Source organism: Nycticebus coucang, chromosome 6 (genome assembly GCF_027406575.1).
Source record: "Nycticebus coucang isolate mNycCou1 chromosome 6, mNycCou1.pri, whole genome shotgun sequence".
Lineage (NCBI taxonomy): Eukaryota > Metazoa > Chordata > Mammalia > Primates > Lorisidae > Nycticebus > Nycticebus coucang.
In genome coordinates this window covers 110,858,917-110,873,730 of record NC_069785.1, presented here as the reverse complement: position 1 = coordinate 110,873,730, position 14,814 = coordinate 110,858,917, and the positions used below count along the sequence as shown (strand labels likewise).

General features: G+C 40.9%; 1 protein-coding gene across 1 annotated transcript in view; it reads left to right on the top strand.

Annotated features, from left to right (window-relative positions):
* The window catches only part of GUCY1A2 (guanylate cyclase 1 soluble subunit alpha 2), a 350,273-nt gene that overhangs the window by 35,088 nt on the left and 300,371 nt on the right, over positions 1 to 14,814 (top strand). The window contains exon 3 of the mRNA XM_053595047.1: positions 3,142 to 3,263. Coding sequence (XP_053451022.1) covers positions 3,142 to 3,263 — 122 coding nt within the window. The remainder of the gene's footprint in view (positions 1 to 3,141; positions 3,264 to 14,814) is intronic.

Genomic DNA, 14,814 nt, shown 5'->3' with positions numbered 1-14,814 from the left:
CCTCATGCTAGTTGCTTTTTAATACAAGCTTCTGGGCAGTGGACTAGTTTTTTGTCAGTGCGTGTGGAGAAAGAGCAGTGGGAAGCAGAGGGACCCACAGGAGGCAGGCAGGGCTCATGTTAGGAATTACAAGGAACTCAGGATGGAGGAATATTTGTTTATCCTGGCATCTTCCCTGGATGTCAGTCTTGCTATTATCTTGCGTCCTTTCTTCTCTCTGTATACCTTTGTTGTGGAGGTATTGTGCTTTGAGGGTAGACACATAAGACTTAAAAACTTCAAGTCAAGTTTTGCTATTGAATAATCTTGAGCAGGTTACTTAAAGTCTTGAGCCTCAGTTTTGCCATTTTAAAAATGGGCATAATAATAGGGTAGACGGTGAGGTTTATATGTAATGTTAGTGATAACAATGTGTTAAGTTGTATAATCATAGAAAGTTGCTAGTATAGTGCCTGGTACACAAAGCTCATCAACATATTAGTTGATTTATTATTAGTTCTATTCATATCTGACTCTTCTGCACAATTTTTGTTCATTGCTTACCTTTTATCTTCTGGTTGTATTTTTTCCCTGTCTTCCTGGCACTTTTAGAAATTTGACATCAGGAACTGGGCATGCACAATTCATGTCCATAGTTTATAGTCTATAGTTTTCTTCTTACAGAGAATTCCTTATGCTTTGGATTTTTTTAAAACCTAAATTTCTGTCTTTGGAGTGTTCAACCCAACTGCTTTTATTCTTGTTTTCTTGTTTGTACTACATGCTTCCTATTGATCACAAAATGGATTAGTATGGTAGTGGAGACAAAATAGAAATTTCTTTAGTTAAACTATCATGAAAAACACATGATAATTGATTTTCCTGAGATATAATTTTCACTCATTATATATTTTAAACATAAAGTGTTAAGGAAATAGGTATTCAGAATCATGCCATTCTTTTTATACTTTCTTGCCAGAATAAGCATTGTTGTGTTAATATCACGGGTAGGACCACTGCCAAAGTCATATTAATCTGGGACACCATTTACTATAGTCCTCTAAAATTAAATTCTGTTGCTCTGGTTATCACTGTGGGCCCTGTGTTTGTTTTATACAGTCAACCTTCTGTTCTCTTTTTCTTTTGACAATTGAAAAGAAGTTAAGCCAGAATAATTTTAACATTAGAAGTAAAATTAAGAGTGGGTGAACCTGATTACTCTGGGAAACAAACTTCAATGAGTTACTTATGCTTTTATAATCAGATTTTGCAGCTTAAATTATTTTATCTAAAAATTGATCTAGCTTCTTTTTCATATATTTACATAGAGACTATATATTTTTGAACACACACAACAAATTATACCAAAGCTAGCATCAGTTGATTGCTTTACTACGTTTGAGGCAATGTGCTGGGTTCTTTATATTTGTTATTTTATTTAGTCCTAACCATGTATTTCATAAAATTGTGTTAAGCTCATTTTACAGATGAGGAAATTGAGGCTAAGTGAAAAAATATTTCGGCTCAAGTCACTCTCATAAAAATGGTGGAGCTTGATTTGAAAACAGCCCTGTATTCATCTATGTTGGGTGTCCGTGCGTCCATCCCTGTGTTGCTGAGTGATTCCCGCATTTTGGAAACCGTGGTCTACATCTTGCTGAAGTTTAGGCTCACTGGAGTCTGATCTCAGTGAGAAGTGAAACCATTTTATCTTTTTCTCTCCAGTTGTGTCAAACATGCTAGCACGAAACTACTTTGATATTAACTTGGAAAGACTGCTCTGTTTTCTAAGTACTTCTGGGGATTATAGCATCTACTCTAGACCGATTTAAATCTCCACTCTCTCCTCCAGGCTGACTCTCCCGTTCCGTCTCTGCCTGGGCCCCACCTTGGCCTGAGGAGCTTGAAAGGCGATGCAGAGAGGGTGCGATGTGGGTTTTCACTCTCCTTCTTCAGGCCCTTCCTTTCCGCACCCTTTTCTCTTCTGATGTGTCAGGCAGGACTGAAATGGAAAATGGCAGAAGCCTCTGTAATTCCTGGTGGCTGCGCGGGCCTCCCTGGGCTGTGACGCCTATTGTCCACAGACGTTCGCCAGGAGGAGAGTCCCAAATCCCAACCCCGGTCCCTCCCGGCTGTGGACGCTTCTCCAGTAACCCGGACCCCGGGTCCCTGCCGGCTGTGGTCGCTTCTCTAGTAACCCGGACCCGGGTCCCTCCCGGCTGTGGTCGCTTCTCTTGTAACTTGGTTTCTGCAGGGAACACTTCCTTTCTCTCCTTTACCATGGGGGGTGAGGGGATGGTGGGGAGAACAATAATGCTGGGCTGACTGCTCAGTCTCGGACAATCCTTTTGAATTCTTCCTATCCCTTTGCTTCTATAAACTTCTGGAGGGGTCATGGGCCGTGGCTGCTTAGTCACCTTGCAGGTCCTGAGTAAAGCTCTGGGCGTGGCTGCTTTTGGGATGTGGGAGCACTTGGCCCCGATGGGGCTCAGCTTTGATTCTTAGTTCTCATTCAGAGGTAACCAGAAAACACCCAGCCAACATCCAGTTGCACAAGTATTGTGTCCTCAGAAGAACTTGGGAGGCACCTCCGTTTTGTAAGGGAGGAGAATGAGACTAATAGAAATTAGGTTATTTTCCAAAGGTCTTGCAGATAGAAAATGGTGAGACCAAGACTCAGATACTTCCAGGCTTCAAGCACTTTCTTACTTGTTATCCATACACCCTACTACGATCTTCTTGACTATGACAGAAGTTAAGGTGTGTTTATTTTTGACACAGTTGAATGCCAGTGCACCAAATTAGTATTGTTGATTTTTTTTTTTTTTTTGAGGCAACTTCCTTATAGAAACAGACTATCAGCAGTGACAAAGCGCTGAGTTGGGAGTGCTAGCTGTACCAGTGGATGCATGTTCTGGTTTTCTCGTCTTCAATTTTTCCTCATGCATAGCCTTTTTATTAATGACTGCCTCCAGTTCCAGGTCTATACTGCTAATGCTGATGCAAATGGTGGATTCTGCCAGAATTATGTTAAGGCTCAGCTATTTTAAAATGTGATTACGCCAGAAGCATTGACTGCGTATGCTTTTTGTGTGTATATCTGAGTGCATTTGCAGATGCTTCCAAAAATTTCTCCTTCTGCTAATTTTGTTTTCTTCTTAGTTATAGGGATGCAGAAAAGAATTTCCACAATATTTCTAACAGATGCTCCTATGCCGACCATTCCAACAGAGAGGAAATGGAAGACGTCTCAGGAATTCTCCAGTGTGCTGCTAATGTACTAGGTATATTAACTATGTGTTTACTTGGTTGAGAGCAAATGTAAGACTGGGAAGTAGAGGTGTAAATGTTTCATTTCCTACTGAAAAGAGGTCTGGAGAATATGGCAAATCATGACCAAGATCTCATTTGCAAGTGATTTGATTTTAATACTCGTGATGATGTTTGAGTGGAATTACATGCATGCCATTTACTCCCAGATTGAAAAACATTAAAACAAAAACAGGTAAATTCCAGGGAAACTTTTTCAGATAGTCATATGTCAGTAGCATAGCTTTGTGCAATTCATATTTATTCATTAAAACTGTAGGTTTTTCCTCTTCAAGTCATACTCTACTATTTCTGGGAGGCCCTGGTTGAGATTGGAGGTGGCTCGTGTTCTCATAATGTGCTGTACAACTTAGAGGCCCCTTCCGTGGCTTTACTAGTGAAGCAGGTCACCTACTGAGGTCTCCGTGCCCTGCTCAAGGCCAGGGGCATGTCTACCTCGAAGATACTTGTGTTTATGACAGAGGGACTGTTTTTGGACGCTGCTTACGTGGCTAACAAGTACTGTTGCCAATCATACCCAATCATGTGGCCTTAAGGTAGCGTAACTGAGCTGTGTGTGAGAGCTGTATTCTATTCACAGTACACACCACAGGAGGAATATTTTTGCCCTAATATCTTATAGAGGTGAGAAATATTCCTTTTTGTTCTTCTTGGAATTCTTTTTCCTTATGACCCAGATAGCAATGCATGGGGAGCTGGAGGGTGGTGGCGGGAAAACAAATTGAAGTGACTAACTCCACACAAAATGCAGAATCACTCTCCTCTCAGAATCGGGTGATGGAGACTGGGGCAAACTTGTTGCGTGTCTTTCTTTTCTTTCTTGGTAAGATTTCTTCCTGGCAATATCTGAGTTTCTCCTGCAGATTCCAGATAACCTCACCCCGTGGTTCTGTCAGATGTTTCTAAGCATGTCTGATTCCCAGAGGTAGACCTCGCAGACACCCAAGCTGGGAATCCGGTTGCCAATTGATTGCATTTTCATCCTAGGTATCTTCTGTAAACACAAAATGGGGTAATAGGAGAGTAGAACTTTTGTGAGGGGAGACAAGTGCATGTAAGTGGTTTGTGTGTTTCAGCACACAGGACAGTGACAGACCGTGAAGAGGGAGGCCAAAGACTAATTCACCTCACTCTTAGTTCAGCTTCAGGGATGTTGTAACACCAAAGGAGACCTTAGTATTGGAGAAAATGAGGGATGAAAATGAAAGGGGCATTACTCAAGAGCAGTTTAAAGTTTCCTGATTTTGTCTTTTCAAGGACTCTCCTTTCAGTCACATCTATTTCTCTTGACACATTGTGATTCAAGTGGTGGGGTAAGATAATGCCCCACTGAGAAGGGTGTATAGAATCTCAGGGGTGGGACATTTAATGTTTCACAAAGCTGCTTCTTACTTATCCAGTTCTAAATGCTTTTCTGACCCTCATATCTCTTTTTCTTATGTTCTATGCCTTGAAAATCACTGAGTTAGAGGAAGTGAGAGGTGTTAAAAGACATAGGGGGCGCTAATGTCATGTGACTTGTGAGTGAATGTACAGAATTCCCGCAGAGAAGAAACCCTGGGCCAGGCAATTGATTGGTGACCACCAGGGGGCACTGTTGGCACAGGACAGCTTAGTTGCCCTTCTAGGGTTGCCATGGGATGCAGAGTAAGTGATGAGTGGAAAGGGCAGCAGGCCATGTGCTACCTGGTGATATTAGGGAAACATTATCTGAATAATAATGTTTATAATTTAGAAGGTGACTGTAAAACACAGCTTACAGTTCCATAAATATTAACTTTTTCTGCAAAAGAGATATTAGGTCTGATTATTTTCTCCGTCTAAGTATTGGTAAGTTATTAAGATTTAAAACACAATCTTATAAAATTGAAATTTCTGGGGAATAAAACTAAGTGCCCGCCACCTGTTGAACAAATGCTGGCACAGCCGATTGTGTACCTAAGAGGTTTTCTTTTTAAAATAATGTGCTTTCATAACTCTTGAAATGTAGTCTCTCTGAGGACAAAGATAGTGACTGTACTGGGCATATTCAATGAAACCTTTGTTTTTAATAAGTCACTGAAATATGATTAATGTTGGTTTGGTTAGATTTCATCTTTTTAAAAATAATGCATTTGAATTCTCTGATGCAATCAGTTATGAGAATGAAAATATTGGCTAACCCACTGAACAGAAAAGCACCATACAAGAAAATAAGTGTTATTTTGGGAGGAGATAAGAGGTGGATGGCACAGAAAAATAGTTAAGGGTAAGAAAAATTTTGATGCATAGCACTCTTTTCTGTGGATGCTAACAGGCAACATTGCAACTCTGCGATTTATCACCTTTGGGGAGTGTGTTTACAATATTGGTGGGTTGAGATTGGCAAATTTTTATCTCTCTTACTTTCTTAACTTGTTGCAAGGTTGAAGTAGAGACTAGAAATGTGTTGATTACTCACTCATTTGTATGTTAGTTATATTTTACTTATCATCAGAAAAGATCTATACACAATATAATCACAGTAGAAAATTTTTCTCCTTCCAAATGACCATCACTGCTGTAGATAATTTGATCATTTATTGGCTCTTCATGTTGAAGTTTGAGTTCAGGAGGCAGCATGGAATAAGAAAGGGGACCTGAGGGCGGCGCCTGTGGCTCAGCGGGTAGGGCGCCGGCCCCACATGCCGAGGGTGGTGGGTTCAAACCCGGCCCCGGCCAAACTGCAACAAAAAAATAGCCGGGCGTTGTGGCGGGCGCCTGTAATCCCAGTTACTTGGGAGGCTGAGGCAAGAGAATCGCCTAAGCCTAGGAGTTGGAGGTTGCTGTGAGCTGTGTGACGCCACGGCACTCTACCAAGGGTGATAAAGTGAGACTCTGTCTCTACAAAAAAAAAAAAAAAAAAAAAAAAGAAAGGGGACCTGAAGAGATGGAGGGAGTGAGTTGGTAAAGCTGGTGCTGCCTCTGCCACACATCTCATTCATTTTACTTTTATTGGCTTAGTAACCAGTTGTTTCTATTTTCTGTCTCATTGCTAACAAATTAGGGATGTTGATGATGACAGTCTGCTCCTCAACATGGAGAATAGAAGTATTCTCCATGTTGTGGTGCTCTGATAATTGCTGTGATGATGCAGAACAGTGCTTGAAAAAGGCCCTAAGAGGCCCTGAGACGCAGACCATGCAAATAAAGATGGTTGTTAGCAATGCCCTCCCTGCTGAAGGTTTTTTGTGTTAAATTTACTGCTTTATTTGGTACACAATATTTTTTGCATATGAAAATGGCCTAACTTTACTTGTCAGAAAAATGTAAACCTTTTCTATCCCTAATCTGAAAAGCCCATTTTTAGCTCCAATTAAATAGTAAAAATGTGTTTACACTCTTAGGAGGCATGGAATTTAGTATTTTTCTTGGAAATGGTGATGGTTGGATGGGCTGATAAAGTGTGTGTTAAACGGTCTGTATCATGTTTGCTGCAGAGATCTGCACTTGTTTCCCTGGCTTGAAGTTGGGTGGTGTTGTAGGCAGAGAGGCAGAAAATGAGTAGGAGAGTTGAGGGAGAAGGATGATAAATTGCATAATAAGTTAAATATAAATGGGGTTATGACTATTTCAGTTTTAACAAGTTTTAATACTATTAAGGGGACTGTGGGTGTTTCAGTTGTGGTAGAGCTTCAGGAGATACAAGATGGGCAGATGAGATGTAGGAAAAGACTTCCCACAGGAGGCTAGAGAACAGATAGAAATGGGAGCTTTAGGTTAATCCATTTACTGATGCATAATAGCAAACCAAACATCAGGTATTGCACAAAGTGTGGTTTTATACTGCCTGTGCTAAGTGCATTCTCTCTCAAAAATAATTAGCAAGTGCATGAGTTGTGAAAGGATCTGCATTACTTTTTTCTTGGTTTTAAAGATCTCTGTCTGTGTGCTTTGTGTTCACCAACAATGCAGTTACAGTATGGGAGTGATGTTATCATGGGGCTATTTTATTGGGAAAGTGGTCATGTGGCTTATTTCTGACAATATTTTCTTTGTATCAGGGATTCTGAAATACTATGAAATCAAAGCTCTTAATAAAGTTCACAGGTTCCAGAATCTTCAGCTGGTGTGAAGCTTCTTGTTGTTTCTTTTTTATAAGTAAATATTTGTTGCTTATTTGTCAACTCTCATGTACTTTTTTGTCACACTGTGAGTTGGAGTGGGCTTTTAGAAGCCTTTTAATTGATAACAAAACTTAGGGTTAAGACGACCTTGAGGGTTTTCTTAGAATAACTCTAAATCATATGCTTGTATTGTGGATTAGAATATGTTGAACATATTTAACATACTGGAGATGCAATAATGATTTGCCATTTTGTTGATGAATTAAGATTGACAGCTGGGTGTTGTGGCAGGCCTGCAGTCCCAGCTACTTGGGAGGCTGAGACAAGAGAATTGCTTAAGCCCAAGAGTTTGAGGTTGCTGTGAGCTGTGATGCCATGGCACTCTATCCAGGGTGACGTAGAGAGACTCTATCTCAAAAAAAAAAAAGAAAAAAGATTGATAACAATAAGTAACTCTTGTCGATATAGTTCTTATCACTATAATTTGGTAGCAGATCAGTTTTCTCTTTCATTAAAAGTAAATACTTTCAGTATTTTAATAAGATGAATTAGAATTAGGGTTTGAGGGGATATAACTTAATGATGTTATTATCATACAGTAATTTAGAGCAAAGATTAAGCCTAAACAACTTGGGTTGAAAACACAGCTCAGCTACTTACTGGCTGCCTGTACTGGCCTGATTTACTCAATCTTTCCATACCTCATGTGTCTTATTGGTAAAATGGATATAATATCATTACACACCTTCTAGATTTGCTAGGAAGATTAAATGGGTTAATTTATATAAAGTACATACTTAGAGCAGCCTAGTGTATAACAAACAAATGACATATCAATGTTTGCTTTCATTAATATTGAGTATTCACAAAATAATGCATCACACCTGGGAGGTCAATACTGCTCATGTTTTAAGATGAGGAAATCTAGAGTTTTATAGGTTAACATTTTAACATCTTTAGAGGCAGGATTTAAATGCAGTTGAATCTGATTCCAAACTGTGGTCTTCCCATTGCTGCATGCAGCCTTCCAGAGTCACCAGATTGAGATTACCAAGTCAGCACCCCTTTGATGTTAATTGCACACAGTCTTTCCAGTTCTTGGAGTTACTAGAACCATCATCATGTCACATTTTGGTTAGTTCACTGCTCTCTCAGAATATACTTGGGATGCTTGTTTGCATGGAACAAGCAGCATCAAACGTGCTTGCTTCTTGGCAACACTGAGGAGAGTACAGTGTTGTAATTTTGATCGTTTTCAGTTTGGGAACTGTGATTTTCTTTAGATCTCAAGTGTTGAAAAGGCAAAGAGAGGGTGATAGTGTTTCCTATCGTGATACAAACGTGGTTTCAGTTATGACGTGGTTAACACTGTGATCTGTGGCCAGAAGATTTCAAGCTGGTCTTGCTGAGTGGTTGGTTTGATGTGTTGGGCATCATTGGGCAGCACAATATCTACAAAGGGGCCTGTTTCTGATGCCATTGATTTTTTTTTTTAATAGAAAAGTTTAGGAATATTGTCATTTAATCTCATTTAATATTGCTAACAGAGACTTCAGGTTGTGGTTCTACGAGTGTGACTTGGGATGGTTAGATGTAGTAGGGAGACCTGAGAAGGTATGAAAACACAGAGCGGGACACTAAGAAACACTGTAATAAAAACTAGTCCTTGAATTATACAGATCAGTTTTAAGAATTACAAGGGATAGGTGGCGGAGGCAAGAAGGCCAACTGGAGCCAGCTTTCCACAGAGGCTGCCATCCAGAAAGAGAGTTGAAGGATAGAAGTTTAGCAAGTAAGCCGATGGCTTGGAGCTGAGCCGAGAGAGAAGGTTGAAGAACGCACATCAACACTGCTGAGGTGAGCTGCGACTCCAAGGATACAAACAAAAGGTACAAAATCTATCGCCAAGCAGATGGGAGTCCCCACCCCAATGAGAATGGCTTGCAGTGTACTTTCCACAAATAAATGAGCAGAGTTCAAATGTCCTCCCATTTTATCCCACAGGAGAGACCCTCTAAAAATGGGACCTCCTTCCCCTACTAGGGTGCCATGGCACTGTCTTTCCAGGCATAAAACTGTATGTATTCTCTACCTGCAATTTGGAACTCCCAGAACTCCACTCCACTGTCACCCCGAGGTCTGGAAACCTGTCCCCCATGGAGTCCAGATTCTTGGGCATTTTCTTGAGAGGTGTGGACAGGGTGTGGGCTGTTGCAGGTCTGTGCTGATTCTGCAGCACGGGGGTAAGGAGAAAATGGTGGACTGAAGGAATCATATGGGAATGGGAGAGGTGGTGCCATGCATCCCCTCTCTCCCCCACACACAGCAGCAGCGACAGCAGGAGGAATAATAGGGCTTACACCCCTGTCTCTCTGGGCAACCAGAGAAAACCGGGCATCTTCTCTGGTGGCAGCGTAATAGATCTGGGACTTAATGCAGATCCGGTGAGCAAATAATACAGAGCATGGCAGGAGGGAGAATTGAAGATGTATGCGCAGAGATGGCATACTCTCAGAGCGGGGCTGAGCCAGAGGACTGCTTTAGTGAGCCTAAGAAACACTCGGCCTTCAGAGGATTGTAGCTGAGACAAAGGCAGGCAGGCCGAGGCTGGAACTCTGAGCTGATTGTGAGCTCTAACCCCACCCACCCCAACACAGACTGCAGAGAAACAGAAACAACAGCTCTGGGCAGTGGCACAGACCAGGGTTGAGTCACAGTTTCTGTGAACGCAAACAGCGCCTGGTCTGCAGGGGAATATAGCCAAGACAGAATCACAAATTCTGTGCAAATGTAAATGTCAGCAACATCAATTAGGTGTGGGGCTGGAACTGAATGAACTGCCCCAGCTTCTATTAACCACCTGAGGTTGTCAGGCCTCAGCTTCCCCTGCTGAATGGTGGCAGAGTGCGGATGCTAGGCCGAGGCCTCCGAGCCATCCCTCCAGGCTCAAAACCCTGGAGCATCTGCTCATTGGAGGGAACTGGGTCATAGCCCTGCAGGGTTACCAGTCACTGGGTGTGACAGGGGTGCAAGGTGGGGAAGGAGGCATCAACCTTCCAAGACTAATTCATTTGCTGGGGGAATCCTCCTGACACCACAGAGCACCAGATGAGTCATACTTGAGCTGCCAGCAGACCCCTGCTATCTACTTGCCAGCGACCTTTTTAACTTCCTTACTTGAGACCAGGTGCTGACTGGGACAATTGATTTGGATCTCTCGGATTGGACCAATCACCTGAGGACTATCCATAGTGGTACCCTGGGTGTGTGGCTGTGGGAAGGTTTGATTTTCCTTTTCCAGTTGTTGCCTGTGGTGGCTGGGGTGACTGAATTGTTGGTATTTGTCCACAGCTGAGAGTTCAACCCAGAGTAACTAATTCACTAGGGTAGGACAAAGACCATCTGAAAACAAGACAGAGCCACTTAGCCCCACCACACCAAGTAAGTCCCCAATGTCTCAGTCTGTAGCACTGTAAGGGTCCTTTGCAAAGCTCTAGGGGAAAAAGTACAGACACAAGTCACAGCTTTTGGGTAAAGGGCTGGTTAATCACTACTCCAGGGGCCCCCCAACCCAACTTTACCTTATCTGCTGATCTAGCAAAATGGTGTAAAATTATCATGGGGTGGAATCAACAGAAAAACTCCAGTAACTTGAATAACCAGAGTAGATCAAATCCCCCAAAGAATGATACAATGAACAGAACTGAAGATCCATTCATAGACAAATGGCTGAGATGTCAGAAATCGATTTGAGAGTTTGGGATTGCAAATAAGATGAATATAATGGAGGTAAAGTTGGAATTAAAATTCAAGGAGCAATTCAAAATTTGTCTCAAGAATTCAATGAATTCAAAGACAAAATCACCAAAAATTGTGACACACTGAGATAAGAATTTCCAGCCCTCAAAGATCTGAGAAATACAGTAGAATCCCATTAGTAACAGAATGGACCAAGCAGAAGAAAGGATTTCTGACACTGAAGACAAAGCTTTTGAATGCTGCCAAACTCTCAAAGAGGAAGAGAAATGGAGAGCAAAAATGGATCATTCTTTCAGAGAGCTTTGGGATAATTTTTTTTTTATTAAATCATAGCTGTGTACATTGATATAATCATGGGGCATCATTCACTAGCTTCACAGACCGTTTACCAAGTTTCACATATACCCTTGTAAGATGCACCGCTGGTGTAATCCCACCAATCCCCTTCCCTCTACTCACCTCCCCCCTCCCTCCCCTCCCTTTCCCCCTTCCCCTATTCTTAGGTTGTAACTGGGTTATAGCTTTCATGTGAAAACCCTAAATTAGTTTCATAGTAGGGCTGAGTACATTGGGTACTTTTTCTTCCATTCTTGAGATACTTTACTAGGAAGAATATGTTCCAGCTCCATCCATGTAAACATGAAAGAGGTAAAGTCTCCATCTTTCTTTAAGGCTGCATAATATTCCATGGTGTACATATACCACAATTGCTTTGGGATAATTTGAAGAAAACTAATATTCGTCTTATAAGAATCTCTGAAGGCGACGAAGTTGCTTTGCAAAGCACATAGACCCTTTTTCATGAAATTATGAAGGAGAACATTCCAGACATGTGAAGAGATTCTGAAATTCAGATAGCAGACAGTTTCAGTACCTCAGCATGACTCAACTTGAATAAGAGAACCCCCAGACACATCATAATTAACTTCACTAAAGTTAGTATGAAGGAGAAAATTCTAAAAGCAGCCAGATGTAAGAAAACCATAATCTACAAGAGGAAGAATATTAGAATGACTGCAGATCTCTCTGCTGAAACCTTTCAAGCTAAAAGAGGGTGGTCATTGACATTTAATCTCCTAAAACAAAATAACGTTCAAACCAGGATCCTGTATCCAGCAAAACTGAGTTTCATTAATGGTGGAGAAATCAAATACTTTAGAGACATTCACATGTTGAAGAAATTTGCCATAACTAAACTAGCTCTTCAGGATATTCTCAGACCTATCCTCCATAATGACTAGCACAATCCTCCACCACAAAAGTAAACTCACTCAGAAACTTTTGAACAAATTCCAACTTCCATAGTGGCAAAAGGATTAAAAATGTCCACACTGGACTTTTGAAAAACTCGATACCCAAAATTCTACCAGGCTTATCAATATTCTCCATTAATGTTAATGGCTTAAGTTGTCCTCTAAAGAGGCACAGGTTGGTTGACTGGATACAAAAACTCAGGTCAGATATCAGCTGCATAAAAGAATATCATTTTACCTTAAAAGATAAATATAGACTCAGGGTGAAGAGATTGTCATCTATATTTCAGGCAAATGAAAATCACAAAAAAGCAGGTGTTACAATTTTATTCGCAGATACAACAGGCTTTAAACCAACAAAAGTAAGGAAAGATAAAGATGGTCACTTCATATTTGTTAAAGGTAATACTCAATATGATGAGATTTCAATTATTAATATTTATGCACCCAACCAGAATGGCCTCAATTTATAAGAGAGACTCTAACAGACATGAGCAACTCGATTTTCTTCAGCTCCATAATAGTCGGAGATTTTAACACTCCTTTGGCAGTGTTGGATAGATCCTCCAATAAGAAGATGAGCAAAGAAATTTTAGATTAAACTTAACCATTCAACATTTGGATTTAACAGACATCTACAGAACATTTCATCCTAACAAACCTGAATGCACATTCTTTCATCAGCTCATGGAACATACTCCAAAATTGATCACATCTTAGGTCACAAGTCTAACCTCAGCAAATTTAAAAGAATGGAAATTATTCCTTGCATTTTCTTGGACCATCATGGAATAGAACTCAGAAACAACAGGAATCTGTATACTCATACAAAAACATGGACGCTAAATAACCTTATGCTGAATGATAGCTGGGTCATAGATGAGAGTAAGAAGGAAATTGCCAAATTTATGGAACAAAACCATAAAGAAGACATGAGTTATCATTACCTCTGGGATACTACATAGGCAGTGCTAAGAGGGAAATTTATAGCACTGCAAGCCTTCCTCAAGAGAACAGACAGAGAAGTTAACTTAATGGGACATCTCAAGCAACTGGAAAAGGAAGAGCATTCCAATCGCAAACCCAGTAGAAGAAAAAAAAATAACGAAAATTAGAGCAGAATTAAAATGAAATGGAAAACAAAAGGATTATACAACAGATCAATAAATCAAAAAGTTGGAGGGTGGAGCAAGATGGCAGCCGAGTAACAGCTTCCTTGCATCTGGGCACCGTGAGTCTGGGGATATAGGACTCCAGGCATCTCTGGCTGGTGGGATCTGCCTATCATCACCCCTGAGAGGATACAGGGAGTCAGCGAGAGACTTCTGGACCCCAAGAGGAGGACTAAAACAGTGGAAAACCGGCAAGTGGTCGCGTGTGTTCAATCCGCCTAAACCCGCCCGCAACTTCCACAGGCACAAGAACTTAAAGAGCAAGAGGAATTGAAAGGAAAATTAGGGCAAGTAAACAGATAAAAGAAATCACCCATGAGGAAGAATCAGCAGAAAACTCCAGGAAACATGAAGAACCAGTCCAGAACTACCCCGCCAAGGGACCATGAGGTAGCTACTGCAGAGGATTCCACCTATACAGAAATGTTAGGAATGACAGAAAGGGAATTTAGAATACACATGTTGAAAACAATGAAGGAAATGATGGAAACAATGAAGGAAACTGTTAATAAAGTGGAAAATAACCAAAAGGATATTCAAAAACAGAAACAAATAAGAGATGAACGATATGAAGAATATAAAAAGGATATAGCAGAGCTGAAGGAAATGAAACAGTCAATCAGGGAACTTAAAGATGCAATGGAAAGTATCAGCAACAGGTTAGACCATGCAGAAGAAAGAATTTCAGAGGTAGAAGACAAAGTTTTTGAGATAACTCAGATAGTAAAAGAGGCAGAAAAGAAGAGAGAGAAAGCAGAACGTTCACTGTCAGAATTATGGGACTTTATGAAGCGTTCCAACATACGAGTTATAGGAATTCCAGAAGGGGAAGAAGAATGCCCCAGAGGAATGGAAGCCATACTAGAGAATATTATAAAAGAAAATTTCCCAAATATCACCAAAGATTCTGACACACTGCTTTCAGAGGGCTATCGGACCCCAGGTCGCCTCAACTCTAACTGAGCTTCTCCAAGACACATTGTGATGAACCTGTCCAAAGTCAAGACCAAAGAAAAGATTCTGCAAGCTGCCAGGAGTAAGCGCCAGTTGACCTACAGGGGCAAATCCATCAGATTGACCGCAGACTTCTCTAATGAAACTTTCCAAGCAAGAAGACAATGGTCATCTACCTTTAATCTACTTAAACAGAACAATTTTCAGCCCAGAATTCTGTACCCTGCTAAGCTAAGCTTCAAAATTGACGGAGAAATCAAATCATTTACGGATATACAAACA